This window comes from Athene noctua, chromosome 18 (genome assembly GCF_965140245.1).
Source record: "Athene noctua chromosome 18, bAthNoc1.hap1.1, whole genome shotgun sequence".
Lineage (NCBI taxonomy): Eukaryota > Metazoa > Chordata > Aves > Strigiformes > Strigidae > Athene > Athene noctua.
The window spans coordinates 6,890,820-6,909,053 of record NC_134054.1 but is presented as its reverse complement, the minus strand read 5'-3'; the positions used below and the strand labels follow the sequence as shown (position 1 = coordinate 6,909,053).

Here is an 18,234-nt window from a genome sequence, read left to right as displayed (position 1 = left end):
GTAAACACAGGATTAATGCTTAACTGAGCACAAGAAGTCCTGAAACACAGTTAGTTATGCATTGACATGTGGTAAGAAAACTTCCCAGGTCACACAAGCACCTAACTGATGTCAACGAGATGGAGAGCTGATTTACATAAGTTAATGGTACTCTGTATTATTACACATGTCCTAAAATGATTTCATCTCTTAAATAGGCAACTGTATTAACCACCTCCCCCACTCTTCAACGGGAGTATGTATGACCTGACCACTGGTCTTTAAGATGTCAAAGAAAACCATTTATTTCATTTGAGACATCCTACCCTGATATGACATCATGGGGTAAGATGAAGAGCAAATAACAATCCAGTTTACTAACATGTTTTTATCTGTGGCAATACATTTCAGGAAAGTGCTAAACTGACCACACGGCTGCTTGCACCATGCCTCCTTTTGGTACTCCTCGCTTTTGTACCCCAGCTAAAGCAGGAGCCCTACTCCTGCAATTAGTAGAAGCAGATGGTCAGAGAAGAAACAAGTCACATATTCCAAAAGAAGCTTTGCCTCTCCCAAAATACACCAGAAAAAAGTATTCTCTTGTATGAGCCAAGGAAGAGAACACAGTCGCAGAAGAGCTCCCCCTAAAAAAACCCCAGCAAGTCTTGGAATTAAGCCAGAAATCAAAGCATTAAAAAAAGACAAAAATCATATGAGGACAAATTAGTTACATAGATGCCAGTTGCTGAACAAAAGCCATTTAATGATCTTTATCAAACAGAAGAGCAAATTATGAGGCTGATGAGAAATTATCATTTTGCACCTGTTTGAAGGACTCTGTAATATCGTCTGAACTTCGACAGCCCCCTGAGACAAGACAGAGGGTATCAGTTGTCCCCAGAATGCAAGAAGCAAAACCCACGGCATCGAGAGAGTAAATGATTTGGTCAAGGGCACGGAGCATCATCCCTGTCCCGTCAGCGCCAGACCGTGCTGCACCGTCCTTGCGATTTCTTGCTCTGCCCCTTCAGAGAACACAGAAGAAAAGCTCCTTCCCCGGGGAGCCCGAAGGAAACTGGGCAGCATAAAGAAAAGTTAATTGTTTTACCACACACCCAAACTATCGCAAGGAGAGAATCAATTCAAGTCTCACTCCAAAAAGAGCTGCAATTAAAAGGAAAAGAAGTAAAAGACCTTGCTCGGAGGAGATGCACTGAGGAAGCGAGCAACAAGTGGTGGCACTCGGGCGCCTGCACCAGCGGCTGGCTCAGCCTGGGGAGGCTCCGCCGCCCGCCCTCCCTCTCTGGCACACATGTAACACGAAACTTCGTATCTCCAGGACAACCAATAACAAAAAAAAGGCAGAGACAACAGCTGGCTGTCAGCAGCAGAGCAGAGAGGAGCTGAGCGAGGAGCGAGACACAAGCCAGGATGAGGGGAGAGATGACGTGAAAGTTTAAGAAGACAGAACAACAAGAGGAGGAGAAGAGTTCGTGGCGCGGCTGGGGTAAGGCTGAGCTATTGCTGGTGTTCGGTCAACCGTAGCACCTTAACATTCAGCTAGTTAGCAAGTAGCTGGAGTTTTGTAGCTCTCTGTCTGGTGAGCTGCGGAATTAAGAGCTTGCTAGCCTCAATTTGTTTGCAAGGGACACTCAGGAGCAAAGGTGGTGAGAGAAAAGCTGTTAATAGGATTGCAGAAAGCTGCGCTGCTGCCGAACCACTAACAAAAGGAGCCAGCCAGCAGTCCTGCAGTGCTTCCACAGTAAGAGCAGGAGTAAGCAACTTCTTTGCTGATTAGAAAGGCTGTCTGCTCATTTTTCTGTTGCTGTTACGGAATGTGACCTTAGCTGATAAGTAGCTCTAGCAGAGGGCACTCACCAGACTGATGACTTGATATATGAATGCTTAGTGCAGGCAAGAGAGCTGGTCTGCTCCTCCGTGTGAGTAGTGTGTGTGCCATTAGCGAGGAGCTGCCAGCGCAGGCAAGAGCAGGCAAGAGCATGTGAGACCAAGTGGGTGCCAGCCACAGCATTTCTCCAGAGCTCCTCCCAGCTGGAGCTAAGTTTTATCCCCCAAATCCTGAGGCAAACAGAGAGCTTGGAAAACAAACCCTGGTTGGGGAACTAGCATACTGTGCAAGTTAAGCATCTGTGTCCAATAGAAATAAACAGATTTTACACAGCTTCTAACAAGAGCATTTTAAGGAAAGAATCTGCTAGTGTTATCAGGCACAGATGCTGGTTTACTAGTCAAAACAGCATGAGAAACCACTGCTCGGAGAGAACACATACATCGTCTGTGGTTTGCAGTAACGAGACCATCAGGTCTGAATGCAGTGAGAAAAAAAGGAAGAGGAAAAGGATCCCCTAAATCCATGAAATTATAGAATCATAAAATCATTTAGGTTGGAAAAGACCTTTAAGATCGAGTCCAAGCCTTGGTTTTACATAGAGTGGCGTCCCACAACCTGTGCTCCCATCTCCGTTTTGCTGCTGGGTACAGGAAGGGGGCTGGCAAGGGGACAGCCCATAAAAGCCCCTCTTTTCTGCCATCTGAAGCCAATTACTCAGTTTGGAAGCTCTTGCAGCTCCTAGCACAGAGCTGGGACCCCCTGCATCTTCCAGGAGGCGCACGGACAGTCAGCTGTTTACAAATGGGTAGAGAGAGAGGCAGAAAGCCAGTTCTCACAGAAAGATGTCTTCCTGATCCTACACATGCCTGTAGGGAGGAATGTTAAGGATCAGGTATTTCCACTTCTCTCCATTCCCATTAATGTGGAAGGGAGGGCAGGTCTTTCTGACCTACGTGTTGTATAAACACCAAATTGGAACTGCCTGTGTGGGTTCTGGTAGTTAAGACCCACACGCCTCCAGTCTAGCCCTAGGTTCAAAGGGGATGGAGGGAAGTTTCCACCCTGCTAATGAAGGGTCTCTCTAGATTGTTTGTTGCAGTTAAGATGGTTTCTCAAAGTACGTGAAAAACAAAGTTTAGGGGGAAAAAAAAAGGGAAGGAGGGAGGAGCAAGGGAGAAGGGCAGGGGAGGGAGGGAGAGAGAAAAACACGCCAAGTTTTCCTCGCCAAGAGAAAATCTTAATGGGTTTGGCTGGGGGCTCGTCCAGCCGCAGCCGTGTTGTACATATGCAGCGGGGGGGAATAAGCAATATGAAACACATGTCTGGATACAAAGCAGGACATGGCTTGTGTTGCAGCTGTCATAGTGCATGGGCCTCAGCCTGACAGCAATGCAAAAGCTGTTGTAGGAGTGGAGGTACAAAATAAACCAAGTTTGGTAGAGCAGATCCTTTCTGTAACACAAACCCCTGACCCACACAGCTTGCGGTGGGCCAGTAAGCAGAGCTGCACACTGGACAGCAGGGACTGAAAGAGCTGGGCAAGGAGAGCAGCGCCCACCCCTCACCTCCATGCAGGCTCTCACCACCACCCCGCGCAACTACAGCTGATATGGTTTCTACCAGATTCTTCTGAGGAAGCAGCTGTTGAAGCCTTCAGTTTTGAGTTCCTACACCCAGATGGCATCTTTACTAGGATTAGACCAGCATATTTCAAAAAACTCAAAAATTTATATCATTTGTGAGACCTGTAGGTCTAAGACCAGCCAAGGACAGGGCACAGAGGGGCCTGAAAGAAGATGGAAGTGTTTCCAGCATTCCCAGGGGGCTCCAGCTGCCTTACCTCAAACACCAAACTACTGACAGATCCCAGTATATTTGTGAAGTAGCTATTCAAAAGGCTTTCACAGGCATGCAGCTACCTGTCAGCTTCCTGGGAAATGGTTATTTTGCTAATATTGCAATAGACGTTCAGGCTAGATTCAAGCATCAGCAACCCTAAAAAAAGTTCTCTTGTAGAAGAGCTACAGGTTTATTTTTAAAATTGACCTTTTCCTTTCACTGGATGGCTCTGTGCTTTGGTTTCTCCACTTAGAAATGGGACTAGTAGTGAGGAATTATCTCATGGGGTTTTGTGGACTTGTTTGTGGGATGGACTGGAAAAAAACAGGGTGTTCTGTAGAGGTGTAGAGACTCTCAGTTCAGTGCCCCAGTGGGTACCTCAGCTACCAAAACTGTTACTACAGGGAATTCAGTGCCTTTTTATATTAATCTAATATTAGCTTGTAGGGGAGGGAAGGAACATTTATGGTGCTGCCTCAAAACCAATCTCCAAATAGTGGTTGGTGGAGATGACAGGGTATTCCAGCCAAATAGCTACCCAGCCAGGGCAGCTTTATAATCTGAAAGAACGTATGGGCGCCTTTTCCAGACCAGCTGACAAAGTCAAAGCTTTTCTCCCATGCCACTGAGCTGCAATTTACCAGTTTGGGTGTGTGCTGTTAAAAGACTAAATTCTCTTGATACTTGAAACTATTTTCATCTACTTGGAAATGAATTATAGGTCTGTCAGATTCCTTTAGCTCCCCTTTTAGGAAAAAAGGGCTTGTCTGTGAACTATAGATAAGATTCACATGGCTGGTCAACTACAGTCATGGCAGCAAACATTGCATTAACAATGATGAGGGAAAACCATGCACTGATAATATGACTACATTTCTATAGCCCTTTTCATCTCAGAATTACATTACAAACTTAGAACAATAAACAATCATACAGGAATTATTACATGTTCTGCCAAAATGCATCTAAGCTGTAACAACACCTAGCAGCCCTACAGTGTTTTAGGACAGGAAGCATTGCAGACCTTAACCATACAAAATCAGAAGCATGCTTCAGGAACCCAGAACAAAGCTGGTAGGTGTAGGAACTGGCCAAGCCTTCATGTTCTTAAGAAAGTGGCCAAATACAGTGAGAGTTTATTTTAAAGTTTTAGTCCAGAATAAAAAGCATCCTCTCCCCTTCAGCTGCTCAGCACTCTCCCTCCACAAGGCTGGGATTGCCTTCTAAGATTTCCTGCCAAATAAACTACCACAATCTATACAGGCTTCCCATCCTATTATTGGTCCAATTTCAACCAACTTATTTGACTTGTCTGAATAAGAACAACACAAAGTATTTGTTCTCCACAGCCACAGTCTTGGGAAAAAGACAATGTTGCAATGAGAATGTTGCCCTGGCATTCTGCTTGCTTGGGCACCTCCAGGAGGCTGCACTTTGTAAGGGCAATGGGCACAGTGGATGATACCCAGCTCACCTTCACTGGGACTTGACACGTTAGGACTAGAGATGTTGGCAGCTTCAGGGCACCACCAACAGATTCCCCCCTCCAAAGCTTCGTCTCCATTTTTACATATAGCAACAACCCACGCAAACAAAAATTTCCAGAGGGAGCACTGTAAAACCAATGGATTGGGATCACGTCAAGAGAAATAAAACTCTGCGGAGCATGGCTGGGTAAGGAGCAACCAAGAGTGGAAGCCATGCTTTCATCTACTTTCATCCTGAATGGGCTCAGTGACTCAATGTAACAAGCAGTTAGCAAGCAAAGGCCATTTCATTTTGTAACTGCAACAAAACCGGGAACTGTCTTTCTATCTAAACATTTCATAGCGTGTTAGAGACTTGGACACACAACAATTAACAAACAAACATCTGATGGTGGTTACATGTTCCACCACTTTGCAGAGATGAGGTCACCCAACAGAGGGATAGGATGACTTATCCCCAGTCACACAACCAGTAAGCATCACTGGCAGGCCAGGAAGACTGCCTGCATTTACTAACTTCCAGTCCTGGGGCTAAACCACAAACTCAAATTCATGTTCTTTGCACGGAAATAGGCTGATCAAATGCCACCAGGGTTATGACTAAACAAGCGTCTCATTCCTCCGCAGTAAACTGAAGCTCACCCACTCCCTACAGTTCAATTTTTGATGCACCTGTGTAGACACACAGATAGGATACAGCTTTCCAAACCAAAGTCAGACCAAAACCACCCAAGCAATTTGTATCAATTTCGAAATACAGCAACTTGACTAGCCTATGGCAGCAGAAGGATGTGGGACCTCACCTTACATGGTTATCCCAAAGATTTTTCTTGCTTGAAGCTTGGAAGCTACAAAACACAGCCAGCTCACAGTACAACAAAACCCTGACCAAGGCTCTTCTCTTGAATGTCTAGATTGAGGCCTTTTAATGGCTTTATTCTCAAGAGGGCTGAGCTGCCAACTTCTTTGAGTGCTTCAATATGGCTTAAGTCCATTAGAACAGTTCAGAAAGATAATTTCAATGCTATTATGGCAATTTTCACAGCTTTATTCAGGGGCACAGCAAGATTAATCTGCATTAAAAACAAGCATTAGCACTTTCTGGGAATCTAAATCTACAGAAGCCCTAAACATAGGACATACTACTTTGGTTTTAAAAGGTCATCTAATCCTTTTGCTGAGCAGCACACCTGCAGACATCAGGCATCCCCCTCCATTATTACTGGGCTCTCTCTTTTCATTCAAGGCTAACAACTCATAGCACATGGCAAATTCAGCTTTTTTTCCCCTCAAAACCAAATAAACCCAAATTAGAAGATTTGTTTTATTCCCTACCCTGCCAGGCCTTGTAACATAGCGGAAGGCAGAAAGAACTGATGATCTAGTCCCACTGGCAACACTGGATAGATGAGTTGTTTTTTAAAAGAACAACCACAAATTTCAGGTTGCCGCACAACCCAGCAGGAACTTCCAAACTGCCTGTCACAAGACATCACCATTGTGTTCACGTTTTTTTTCACATGTGTTTCTCATCTTGCCTCTCTTCACCCTATTTTCACTTCAAATGATCTCTAACTATAGCTATAGAGCAAAAGTTCATTACTTTAGTCTGACAATGCATTATGAACACTGCATCGCACTGTGGTCATTCAGCATAGTAACAGGTTTCAGATTTACTGTCCTAACAGCCATGTCTCCTCTGCTCTGGAGGGTTCCCATCCTCAGTGGATGCGGTTTTGAGAAGGGACAATGAGCAAGAAGTTCCCAATTGAGAAGAACACTGGCAGACAATTATGTTTGCTCCAAACCACACAGAACATGTGAGGTGCTAACTTGGGTGGTTTTTCTAGGCTCTAGAACAGCACTCCAGTCTTCAAAAGTAAACTGTCAATTAAGACAAACAGCCTTACGTTTCAGATCTCTCAAGACTTGACTATTTTAACAATAATCATGACAGTTACTGCTTCAGCCAAATATCCTGCACTGCCTGGCCTTTACTACTGTTGGTGACCAGGAGCTTACCTGAACACACTATAATAAATGAAAAGGAATTAATTACTGTGGCTTCACTCTGAAATTTGTAAGTAGCATCATCACTGTTGTGTTGTACATGAGGAAGATAAGGCAGATGCATAAACCAACTTAGTTTAAGTTACACAGCACTTGCCTTACCTTTATGCTAATCTCTAGGGTAAGATCTTGGTTCTGTTGAAATCAGTTGGAAAAAGATCATAATCAAAACTAGCCCTGACCAAAGACTTTACATCACTAGTAGAATAGAAGATACAGAAGTCCATGAATACAACTAGCTTTCTTGGAGGAGTTTTACTTTGGGTTTTTTTTTTTAAGAAGTCGTTTATTCTTCACCCTTCTGCTACACTCCACAGGCAGAAATCGCAAAGCAGCAAGAGCCCTTTGAACCAGTGTGCAGTCAGAAGTGCAGTCAAGCAGAAAAACATTTGCTTCCTCACAGGTAGGTTGGTGACTGCACCACCAACATCAAACTTTGTCCTCAAGAAGTTCAAACTAAGGTAAACAAGCAACATTCCTTGCAATTTTTAGAATAAAACCTCCTTCCTTAGCTCCAGATCAGGTACCATAGGCAAAGGAATGTCCATTACCGAGACAAGCGCTTATTGTTTTAGGCTAGGCACTTGGCTAATCCACGTAGAGTTCTACAATCCTAATCAGTAATTTTACACCTTACACCCAAACTTCAGAACCTTGACTCTTATACTTGCTGCTTCTGGTGCAGCCCAAAGCATGGCACAAAAGGTTACAGCATATTCCTTATTAGGAGAGCTCCTGGGCAGGCAGAAACACCTCCAAAGGGAACAAACATTTTCATAATGTTAGGGCCAGAAATACTTACTTTTTAAAAAAAGTTTTTCTTCTAGAGCCAAGAGCAGAAAATACAAATCACTTCTCTGCCTGCACCACCATCTCTTGGAATTGAAAGAAAACTGGAAACCTGCTGGACACACAATCCTGCAGTACTGTGCAAAGGATAAAGCAGCCATTTTTTGAGCAGCTCGCTTGGGGTACAGCAATCATCTGGACGGAACTTTTTCACCCTAGTCTCAAAAGTGACCCTTTCAGGTCAAAAGGCCATAGCTATGCCTCCCTGCTAAGTTGCACAGAGAACTTTCTGTAGATGTAGATTTTCCATCCACACCCATCCCTAGGAAACCAGCTGGTTCAGATTTTTATTCCTTAGCTTGGATTTAAAGGAACAAAGAAAACCCTTTCTGAATTGCATAAACATACAAAATGTAATTTAACTTGGCACTGTAGTATTTAAGCCCAGCATGCAAAGAAACAGCCAAGGTCTCTCCGTCCTCAGTGTGTTTAGAAAAACTGAACTCCAAGCATCCATTTGTTTGAGTAACCAAACCAGATGTGGAATTATGAACTGTTTGGCTTATTCTGGAAGTAATGTCTTGATCACGTGGCTTTGTGTTATCAGCAAGACTAGGATATTGAATCGCAGTGTTCAAGTTCTAAAACAGTGTTGACTACAGCAACAGACACAAGCTAGTACATTCTGATATAATAATGATGTAAGAGTTATAATCCATCCAAGTGTCCACCTGTGCAAACACTTGTTTTAGGTGAAACTATGGATATTTCTCAACAATATCCTATTCCAGTTACTGCCTGAAGTAAAATTTGAACTTCCATAGCTCTCATGCAAGCAAGTGCCTTTCAAAATCTTGCTCACGGGGCAAAAGAACAGCAAATATTGCTGGCAAAACCAAGGCACCTAACTTTGACCAGACTAATAATATTTTGAAGTAACAGTAATTCCTGGCGATTGTTCTGAGAATAAAGAAGGTATAAGATTATTGAGCAGAGCAGGAGGGAGTTCCACAATGAAGTATCTCCCTGACAGATCCAGGGGCTGTTGTTGCTTTGCTCATCACCAGCAGTGATTGGTGGACGTGCACTGTTCAATTCATATATTACTCAATTAGAACAGACTGTGGCTTAAAAGAAAAAAGCTACATTTAGTTACCATATAAAATTTGCAGTCATCTGTAAGAACTTGGAAAGCATCCAGCTGTCCCCACTGAACGCAGACTTTAGCTCTTAATATCACCATTCAGTAAAACAAGTTGATAAAACGTTATTAATGGTATTGTAGTGAGGTGTTGAAGTAAGTGCCTTAGTTCTTGAAGGGGCTTTCGGTAGCTGAAAGTGTAAGAAGTCTTCAAGGGAATCTACTTTGTGTTAGTCTGTAAAACACAACTGAAAACTACGTACCACTGGAGTTCAGCATTTGGAATTCAAGTCAAGTTAGAATTACATTTCTTTTTGGAAGAACAAGTTAGCACAACTGGAAAAAAAAAAAATTACTTTCACTGGGTGAAAGCAAAGGGCAGGCACTGTCCAGTTCTAACTTTATGCCTGCTGAAATGTGTCCTTTTAGAAGAAACACCATTTTGCTTTTGCTCAAGTGAACAAAAATACCCTCAGAGGCAGATTTTGAAATTAAACAGTGCCAGAACACGTAGACAATTAATAGTCCTCCACCTTAGCTACAGGGAGCAAGGACTGAGACCAGATAAACTTGTTTTCCTTGTGATCACCAGCTCTATAAGAAGGCTGGCAGCTTCGTAGCATTAGTCAGTTAAAAGATTTCCTCTCTGTTTGGTTCTTCTACAGCATAAAGCCTGGAGAGGTTGAGCCAGAATGTCATCTGAAGGCTTTCTGAAGGAAATGCAAACCATTGGTGAGAAGTTTCTCCTTAAGCTCCAGAAACTGCCCAAGGCTGACCCAGTGGAGATTGTGTCCTTTTGTGTGGTTCTTCTGTTTATCGGTGAGTTTACTGGTGGAGGCCAAGGGGTATCAGAATGTCTCTGCTCTTCTACAGGGGCAGCTTGCTCCACAGTCTTTGTTGGTGGGTCAAAGTTGTTGGCAGTTGTTTTCCAGGCTGTGCTCTGAGGCCCAGTTTAATTTTGAGGTAATTTTTTAATACTCAGTGTATCTCTACATGCATGCAGAGCATAATAAGCCACAAAGCTCTCATATTTAAGCATTAATTTAAACAGCAGTATTTAACCAACTCAGAGCTGCTGCAATGTTTTGATGCATAGGACACAGTTTATGACTAATAGTGTTAGGACATCTCGCTGCCGCAGGAGACACTTAAAGTCTGAGACTCTGAGTGTCCTTCCTGTGCCCAATTCAGTGGAAGCCAGTATGCTTCAGATGAGCCTGTTTATTCTCCTCTGGTAATGGCAAGATCCCTCCTGCTGCTCTGTGTGGAGATGGCATGGAAGGAGTAACAAAGAGCTACTTGATCAAGGGGCATGAAGTTTGTTTAGACAGTGGGAAAACAAGCAGGAAGGAAGGCAGGCCCTGCCCCTCAAAGTGGTACACTTTGCTCCCAGCCAGAAGGAAGGGTGTACAGCCAGCCTGGACACTCCTCCCTGGGCTGGAATTCAGAAAGACACACCTGCTGTTTTATTTGTTTCATACCTACAGCTGGTTCCTCACCGGTCCAGTAACCTGGCAGCCCAGCTCCAGATGTTTAAGGAACACATGCATGCACATGTGCCCGTTCACGCACTCCTTTGTGTTTTGCAGGATTAAACATGTTATTCTTTTCTATTCCAGATAAATTAAAATATCCCTCCTAACACCAACCATTATTCCTAGTGTAGAATAACAGTAAGTTAGCCCACTGCTTTGTGAAATAACACCCTGCATTTGAAGTATCCATTTTTTCAAGCTAAATACATAAGAAAGAGTAAAGTCAACCAGTCACAAGTATCTATCCTTATTGAAGGGTACACTGCATGCACTCTTCAGAAATGCAACTGCCAGTTTGACTCACCAAATCCTCTCAAGTTGCCTCTGACACAACTATGGGAAGATCTGGGATCTCCATCCTTTCCAGGCATGCAGCTCCACTTAGTTACTGCATGTCAGCTCTGAAACAACAGCCCGTTAGGGAGGTAAGGATATACCCCCACGTGGTTTGGTACCTAGCTCTTATGATCATGAAATATCCAGTAATGATTGTCCAGATTAAATGGATAACTAATACAAGGGAGCAGGAACTTAGGAGGAGGGAGGTGGGATATAGGGCAAAAAATATTGGCAAGAAACCAGGCTTTGTTCATTCTATTGCTCACTGAACAACTTGGAGGAGACATAGGGTTACTCTGCAATGATTGCTCCTACACCATAAAGCAATATCCTCTGCTTCTCTTTCTAGTTACTGTTCTGGTGCTCATGATCATTGCCTGCAGTTGCTGCTGCTACAGCTGCTGTGGCTGTGACAGACATCCTGACCACAGACGTAGGAAGATCCAAGTCCGCCCAACTGCCCATTCATGAAGTACAACAAGAGGTGACACAAACTACTATGAAGGACATGCACGGACATCATGATTCAGTCCTATGGGAATGCCTGCCTACACTAGCTCACTGAAAATGGCAATAACAATATTAATTAATATGACTCAGAGGACCAGAAATCACAGCATGGAATTCCTTCTTTCTGTGACGGCCACTACTGAGCTCCGTGGTGCTACCAGAAAGGTAATGCTCCTTTACCATCACTGTCTCCCTCTTCTGGGGTGGGGTGGGGGTGCCTGGACACATGCTGCTGAGAAAACAGACAGGCTTTCCCAATGACAGCCCTGCAGCTGGGCCAGCCAAGGACTCCCTTTGTGAGCACGGAGCCACAGAGCAAAGCAGAGAACACGGACCCTGCCACACGCCAGGCAGCACCTACTCTCTTCACAAGTGGCTAATGCCACAGGACGGGGCTGAGCGCTAGCAAAACCCACCTGACATCACAGGGAAGTCCACATGCTCAGTACATCTTGGATCAAGCCCAAACCTGCTCTCTTAAAAGCCATCTACAAGAGACATTTAGTGGAGATGTCTGCTAAAAACAACAAATCATGGACCTACTGAGACATGCCAGCTGAGGCTCCAAGTACAGCTGGTAACAAATGCTTCCTGCTTTGTGTCATTGGTGTTACAACGATGTGAAATTGCCAAAGAAAAAAATCAGATCACGTGCAATACCCTTTGTAAACAGAAAGACAAAGGCAAAAGGGAAAAACTCACAAATGCTATGTCTTAATTTGATTGTTCTGCTGCTAAATGTGCTCCGTCCCTATCCCCTGTGTGGTTCTGCTCTTCTGCTTCTTGCAGGTGAGTGGTATGTACAGAGCATGAGAGTTCCAGATGAACAAATCCCTATCCCTACTCAAGAGACCTGTCTGCCTGACTCCCTACACTCTGTGCAGTTTATTTTAGTGGACATAAACATTATGCCTACGGTATGTTTATTAGCATACACAAAGGCATTTCAGAGGAGTCACATACAGTATGGTAACCACCACTTCAGGGTATACATGCAGCCGCTGACAGCGGGCATTGTGACAAAGCAGAGCCCAGAACAGGCTGTATGGCTGAAGTTAACAAGTGCAAATAAACCCCTTTTTCATGTCGCAGCCACTGTGTATGTTTGGTTTACACTTCAGTGAACTTCAGGAAAGGATTTGTGTAAGTACCAGGCTATGGTGCAGGCCACAACTTTCTTAACTGGGACAGCCAAACGGAAGACCATACTGCACCTAACTCTAAGCCATTGGCCTTTCAGCCCCAAATGTGAAACCAATCACCTTTATGAGAAGGTATAAAAAGTTACATGCATATAGATAAGTCATCTTCTACTCTTGTATTCCAACTGCTAAGTGTAGAGAAGTCAAAAGGATTACACATGTATATAACAGAGCAAACATCTAGCTAGAGAAAACAGTCATCAAGTTTATAACAGTGGACTTCTAAACATTCTTAACACTTCAGAAGGGCCAAAAAAATGAAAACTTTGTAAAGAAAACTTTCTCTGATCCGTACACCCAAATTAGTAACTTCTTATGTATTTAATGCACTTTAATTTTTGCAAAGAAACTAAATTTAGGTATTTGCACTTTTGTGCGACTGCACATTGGAATATATCTGCAGCCAGTGACACAGAGAATGGTCTAAAAATTGAGAAAAAAAAAAAAGTATTAAAAGAAAAACTTTCCAGCAGAAGATGAGAATGTTCCTTGAAAAGTATTTGAGCCCCAACTTGACAACTGCCAACAGAAGGCTGCACTAGAATGAGCTACTGCATGCAGTTACACTAAGACTAAGAAAGCACCAGCCTTTATTACGCTGTCCCAAAGATTTCACTCCCCATCAATACACTAGGGTAGGATAAGATCAAACGTGGCATCAATTTACTCTAACCAACATTCAGAGGATGCATCACCCTAACCTCTGTCAGATATGTCTTTGCTCATTTCACTCACAAACAAGTGGCAATCAAGGTGGTATAGGAAGTCTCTGAACCTCTTCTATAGGAGACAGGCTCAACAGACGTTTCTGTGTCTAAGTCACCAGACCTGTGAAAGGACAGAGCTTACTTTCTTTTCCCAGCCTGTGCTACACAGTGCCAGCTACAGGAATTAACAGAATCCCATTGAGAAATGTTTCAGCCGCATGGATCCAGTCTGTGCTAACAGTCAGGAGGAAGCTCAGCGGGCTGGAAACACACCAACGACTGACAGGTTGCTGTCACTAGAACAAGCTGCCAGGCCTTATCTCAACAGGAAAAGCTACAAATACATGTTTCCAGCAGTGTCACAAGTTAAACCACTGGCAGATATCCGGCAGGGGACAAGAGAACTGGCTCCTGTCTTATCACTGCAAGTTCCTGAATTAGAAACGGAGAATAAACACAGCACTGTTAAAGGGGGGAAAAAAAAAAAGAGAGAGAGAGAAAATGAAGCAATTCTCTAAATAGAGGAGGTGTTCCTGGACCTATTTTTACATATTTGCCTGGACCTCACAGGCCTAGTGTTCTGCTTTGTACTCAGCTGGACTAGTCCTGTACTTGGTATTTAGGTAGGCCAATTGCTTGCCTGGGCTGGGTCTGACACCTTCTCACATGCCATAGATCAGGTTGGCCTGAACAATGCCCAGCAAATCCCCATCTTACTGCAGCTTTTCAGTTTCTGTTGACTAGAAACGTGCCAGTCTCTGGGTCCCTGCTCACCACTCACACAAGCTTTTGTGGTTTTGGCTTTAGTGGTTACCCACATAAAGGGACTTGGAATGCCCTGAGCACTAGAGTGAGGATGGATCCTCTCTGTTTCAAAAAGCAGAGAGAGATTCCAAAGAGCACAGGCTAAGGCAAGACTGCTTCTAACACAGCAACTTCTGTATGTGTTATGAAAGCCTGAGTGAGCCTAGAAGGAACCACAAGGGAATACAGTTACATCAGTCCTGATGATACAAGCGTTGAAATAGTTTCTTACCCTGAGGAACCTAAAAGAGACTCAGGCTAGGCTCTCCAGCAGAAGTGGTTGAAGTTCTATCGACAGCTTAATGGAATAGCTTCTATTCTGTAACATCATGCCTGATTTGCTTGGCTTGTGAAAAACAAGTTTCCTTTTACACACAGGCAGTCTCACACACCACACTCTCCTCCTCCCCTCCCACTTCTCTCCAGCACCATCCCTCTGGTCTTCTTCAGTTAGGAAAGCAACAGGGAGTCAGTTTGACCACAGTCAACAGCAGTGCAAGACTCTGTAATGAGTTGATCCATGTAAACTGTCATGATGAAGTTTGGACTGGAGGGCAGGCTTGTTCACAGTCTCATTTAGATAGGGCAGTCTCCTAATACAGCTTACAATACAGATCTGGTCAGAATCCAGGAAACAAAGCCCTCTTCTCTACCACAACCTGCAGCCCTCCCCAATCAGAGAACACAGTGGGCCTTTACAACCACTGGAACATGTGCATGAATGGATAAAGCCACACAGAGGAAGAAATGTCCAAGCAACAGCTGAACTAGGTCTTTTTAACTGGGCTCAAGGCCTTTGATTAGATTAACCACACCTTGGGAGGAAAGTCAGCTGTTAATTATTTACTACAGTACAAACAGGCAACTTCCATACTAGCTCTGTGGGTCTCCAGGTGCAGTAAGGGGGTCCCTCTCCATAGGCCAAGATCTCTTGGAGTGGGTGCAGAGGAGGTACCAGAAGAAACACCTACTACAATCACAACAGCTTCAGGTATTTATAAAATTGCATACAACTCCTATTTCAGATTAACTATGGCTAGCAAGAGACACAGGAACTTTCTCGGATGTACAGTCACACAGGGTTTCTGCCTTTGGCTCTACAGAACTAGTATCTAGGCTGCCTCTTTTTTAAAGGCAAAGGAAGCTATCCAGAACAGCTTTAATCCTGTTGGTTAGAGACTAGGCATGGTGATCTGCCATAAGTCCAGAAAATAAAGCACAAACTGAATATATTTGGCTGCTGAAAAAAAAAAAACAACTTCACCAAACTGAAGTGTGAGCTTGTGCTCATGGCCAAGCGTGGCTTGCTGAGGATAAAATATGCTTTACACAGCTAGTTCTCTTCCTTACAATATTGAGGATACAGATGTAAGGGGCAGTCAGTCAAAGAATTTTTCAAAAATAAAAATCTCTTCCTGTATTAAGTTTGCATGGTTGTATTTGAGGGAAAGTGTGAGAAATAATCCATCCTTTCCCTTGAGAAGCTTTAGTAAAACCACAAGATGCTTGCAAAGTGATGCTGGATATTTTTTAGAAAGCTGATAGCCGAGTCATTATGTGAACTATCGGTGAAAAAGCAAGTGCCTAGAACCCACTGAGATCCCAGTTTAAACTGAGCTGAGCTTCATGGGAGGAAAACTTATGCTTCTATTGCCAAGCAACAGAAAGTGTTACTAAAGCAAACTCTGTTAACAGGAGACCTTTTCTACATAACTACACTATTCTAAGTCCAATGGGGGCAAAAAGTTGTACATGAAGATCTTTGCTTATTGTTGGTGGGGGGTTTTTTTGGTTGGTTGGCTTTTTGTCTGCTTTTAAATAAGTGTTCATTTAGTCTCCAGTATGTTCTCAGAGTTTAAGTGCCCAAGTCCTTTTTAGGGATTCTTCCAATGGTATCAAGCAAGTTCTCCCACTCAATACTTGTCTTTCATGCATAGACTGTGCAGTTGATAGAGATGAAGGGTTCATACTGAACATGCTGGGAGACACACTATATTATTAAAAATACTGATAAACTATGATTAAAATAACTTTCAACCCCCAAAATCTTGTAAAGCCAGAAGTTTTTCTCTTTATATCTCTGTAGATCTGATTGTGAAATGCCTCAGCTATCTTTCTTCTGGTTTATGCTCCCATTTCTGTGAAGGGTGACTCTCCCTTTTGGAAGAAGGATGCCTGCAGGCATAATGCTGATACTGGTTTCAGGACTGTGGCTGGGAGCATAGAGAGGATACACCAACATCTGATACTGTTCTTGTCTACCTCCAGCAGGGTGGAAGCCAACATGTCATCAGTACAAGAGGCATCCTCAGTTCTGGAAGACCTAAAGAGACGGATTGTAACAAGTGACTGGGCTCTTGGAGGGCTAGTGGTGATTGGCACCTTCTGTCTTGTTTTTATTGCTCTCCTCCTATTTGCTGGCATCTTTGGGTGCTGCTCATCTCCAAGGCACAAACACAGTGGTGCATAAACAGCAAAGCTGAGACACAGTACTTGGAGCCCTGCAGCTCAGCAAGAATCAGCCCAGCTACAACCTGATTGTGTTGGTCATAGAAAGCTTTCTCATTGTCTCTCCCTGGGTGGTTATTTCTTCCTGTGCAACTTTTCTACATCAAGAGCAATGCACCAATGCCAGCAAGTTGTTCTGCAAGTCCACAGTGAACTCAAACATAAGGCTGTCTGTATTAAGGAACTACATGACCAGCCAAATACCAAAGTCATCTTATCTCTGCCTGATTTTCATCTTTGAAGCAAACCCACTGGTTAGAGGTGGAAAATAGTCAACCACCACCTAAAACTGATAAAGATGTCTTCTGTGGCTGCACTTACATGTTGTTTTTCTCCATTTTGCAAACGGGGAACAGGGAAGTCTGACCAGCAAGACGTTTGTCTAAACCCACTCTCTAAAAGCAGCTTATACCACTGTTCTCCTGTCATACTCAGACAATAGCTTAAATATACTATGCAAAAACCTGCCTGTCAGTATACAATCTGTCTTTATTTGTTCTTATTTAGAACCTTGAAAGGTCAGAGTTTGAGGTTTGCTTTCACTGTTTAGATAGCAAACAGAACTATATTAATTCAAAATGTAAAAAAGAAATGCAACATGGCATTCCTTTACATAGCATCTTAGTCTCCTGTACAGTTATGATCAGGGAAGCCAGTCAGTGGTGCTGCAATATGCAACTCTGGGATGCACATGGCATGTTATATAGTAGGAAGAATGTAGTGAGCAGGGGAAGGGAAGAAAAGGTGTGGGAGACACGTGATTTCTAATTAGGTCAGTGATATTCCCTTACAGAAATCTCTTACGTACCCGGTGAAATCCTTTTTCTATTCATCTGAGTGAAGGAGAATGTTTTCTCTCTGTCCTTGCTCAGTTACTGCTTCACTGCTGCAGTGCAACTCTAGAAAACATCCTCACTTCAGAGAGCAGTCAGGCTCTTTACAGCTTGCTTGAAGTGAGAGATGCTGTACATGGAGCCTAACTCATTCCCTCCCTGGGACACCACCCTGGAACACCCTGTGACTGCTGCTGGCTTGTGCAGGTTAGTTCAGTGATCCCAGCCCAGTTCTTATGGCACTAGGGTCCACTCCGAGAAGTGACAGTCACGACTAACTCTACTAGTAACCAGCTTAAGTCTCAAGGAGAAATAGATACCAAGACAAGGTTTCCTAAGCTTAGCATCTAAAGAGATAGATACAGCTGCCTCTCAGATTATACAAAACCCAGACACAAACAGCCATCTGACCACTTTCGCTATGAGCTGGTAACATGCACCAGAAGGAGCAAAGCTGCTTAGCCAAGTAAGTGGATCAAACTTATAGCAAAGAAGCCTCCTGGTCGCTACTTCCCAGAATCACATTGACTTTGGGCAAGGAAATGCTCCTTCAAGTGCCCCAGGACTCAGTGTTGTGCCATACTTCAGTACAAGCAAGACTTCCCCAGAGCAACTCCATTAAAACCAGTATTTGTTTAT

At 43.6% G+C, this 18,234-nt stretch overlaps 2 protein-coding genes across 8 annotated transcripts in view; one reads left to right on the top strand and one right to left on the bottom strand.

Moving 5' to 3' along the window:
• Positions 1–18,234, bottom strand: part of RECQL5 (RecQ like helicase 5) — a 38,996-nt gene that overhangs the window by 11,351 nt on the left and 9,411 nt on the right. The gene's annotated exons all lie outside the window — the stretch shown is intronic.
• On the top strand, positions 1,200–17,198 carry SMIM5 (small integral membrane protein 5). 4 transcript variants are annotated; one of them, XR_012634728.1, is made up of 5 exons: positions 1,200–1,486; positions 7,545–7,630; positions 9,823–9,976; positions 11,381–11,706; positions 16,526–17,198. XR_012634728.1 is itself a non-coding variant. In XM_074921656.1 (4 exons), the coding sequence occupies exons 3-4, from the start codon at positions 9,850–9,852 to the stop codon at positions 11,500–11,502; spliced, it is 249 nt and encodes an 82-aa protein (XP_074777757.1). In that variant the 5' UTR covers positions 1,200–1,486; positions 7,545–7,630; positions 9,823–9,849; the 3' UTR covers positions 11,503–12,635. The 4 variants fall into 4 exon arrangements, 2 of the variants coding, with proteins under 2 accessions (XP_074777757.1, XP_074777758.1); XR_012634727.1 differs by having other exon boundaries at positions 16,523–17,198; XM_074921656.1 differs by lacking the exon at positions 16,526–17,198 and having other exon boundaries at positions 11,381–12,635.

Coding starts and splice junctions, on each gene's coding strand:
- SMIM5 (XM_074921657.1), top strand. CDS start 9,850: ATGTCATCTGAAGGCTTTCTGAAGGAAATGCAAACCATTGGTGAGAAG. Junction 9,977..11,380: donor TGTGGTTCTTCTGTTTATCG/GTGAGTTTACTG, acceptor TTCTCTTTCTAG/TTACTGTTCTGGTGCTCATG.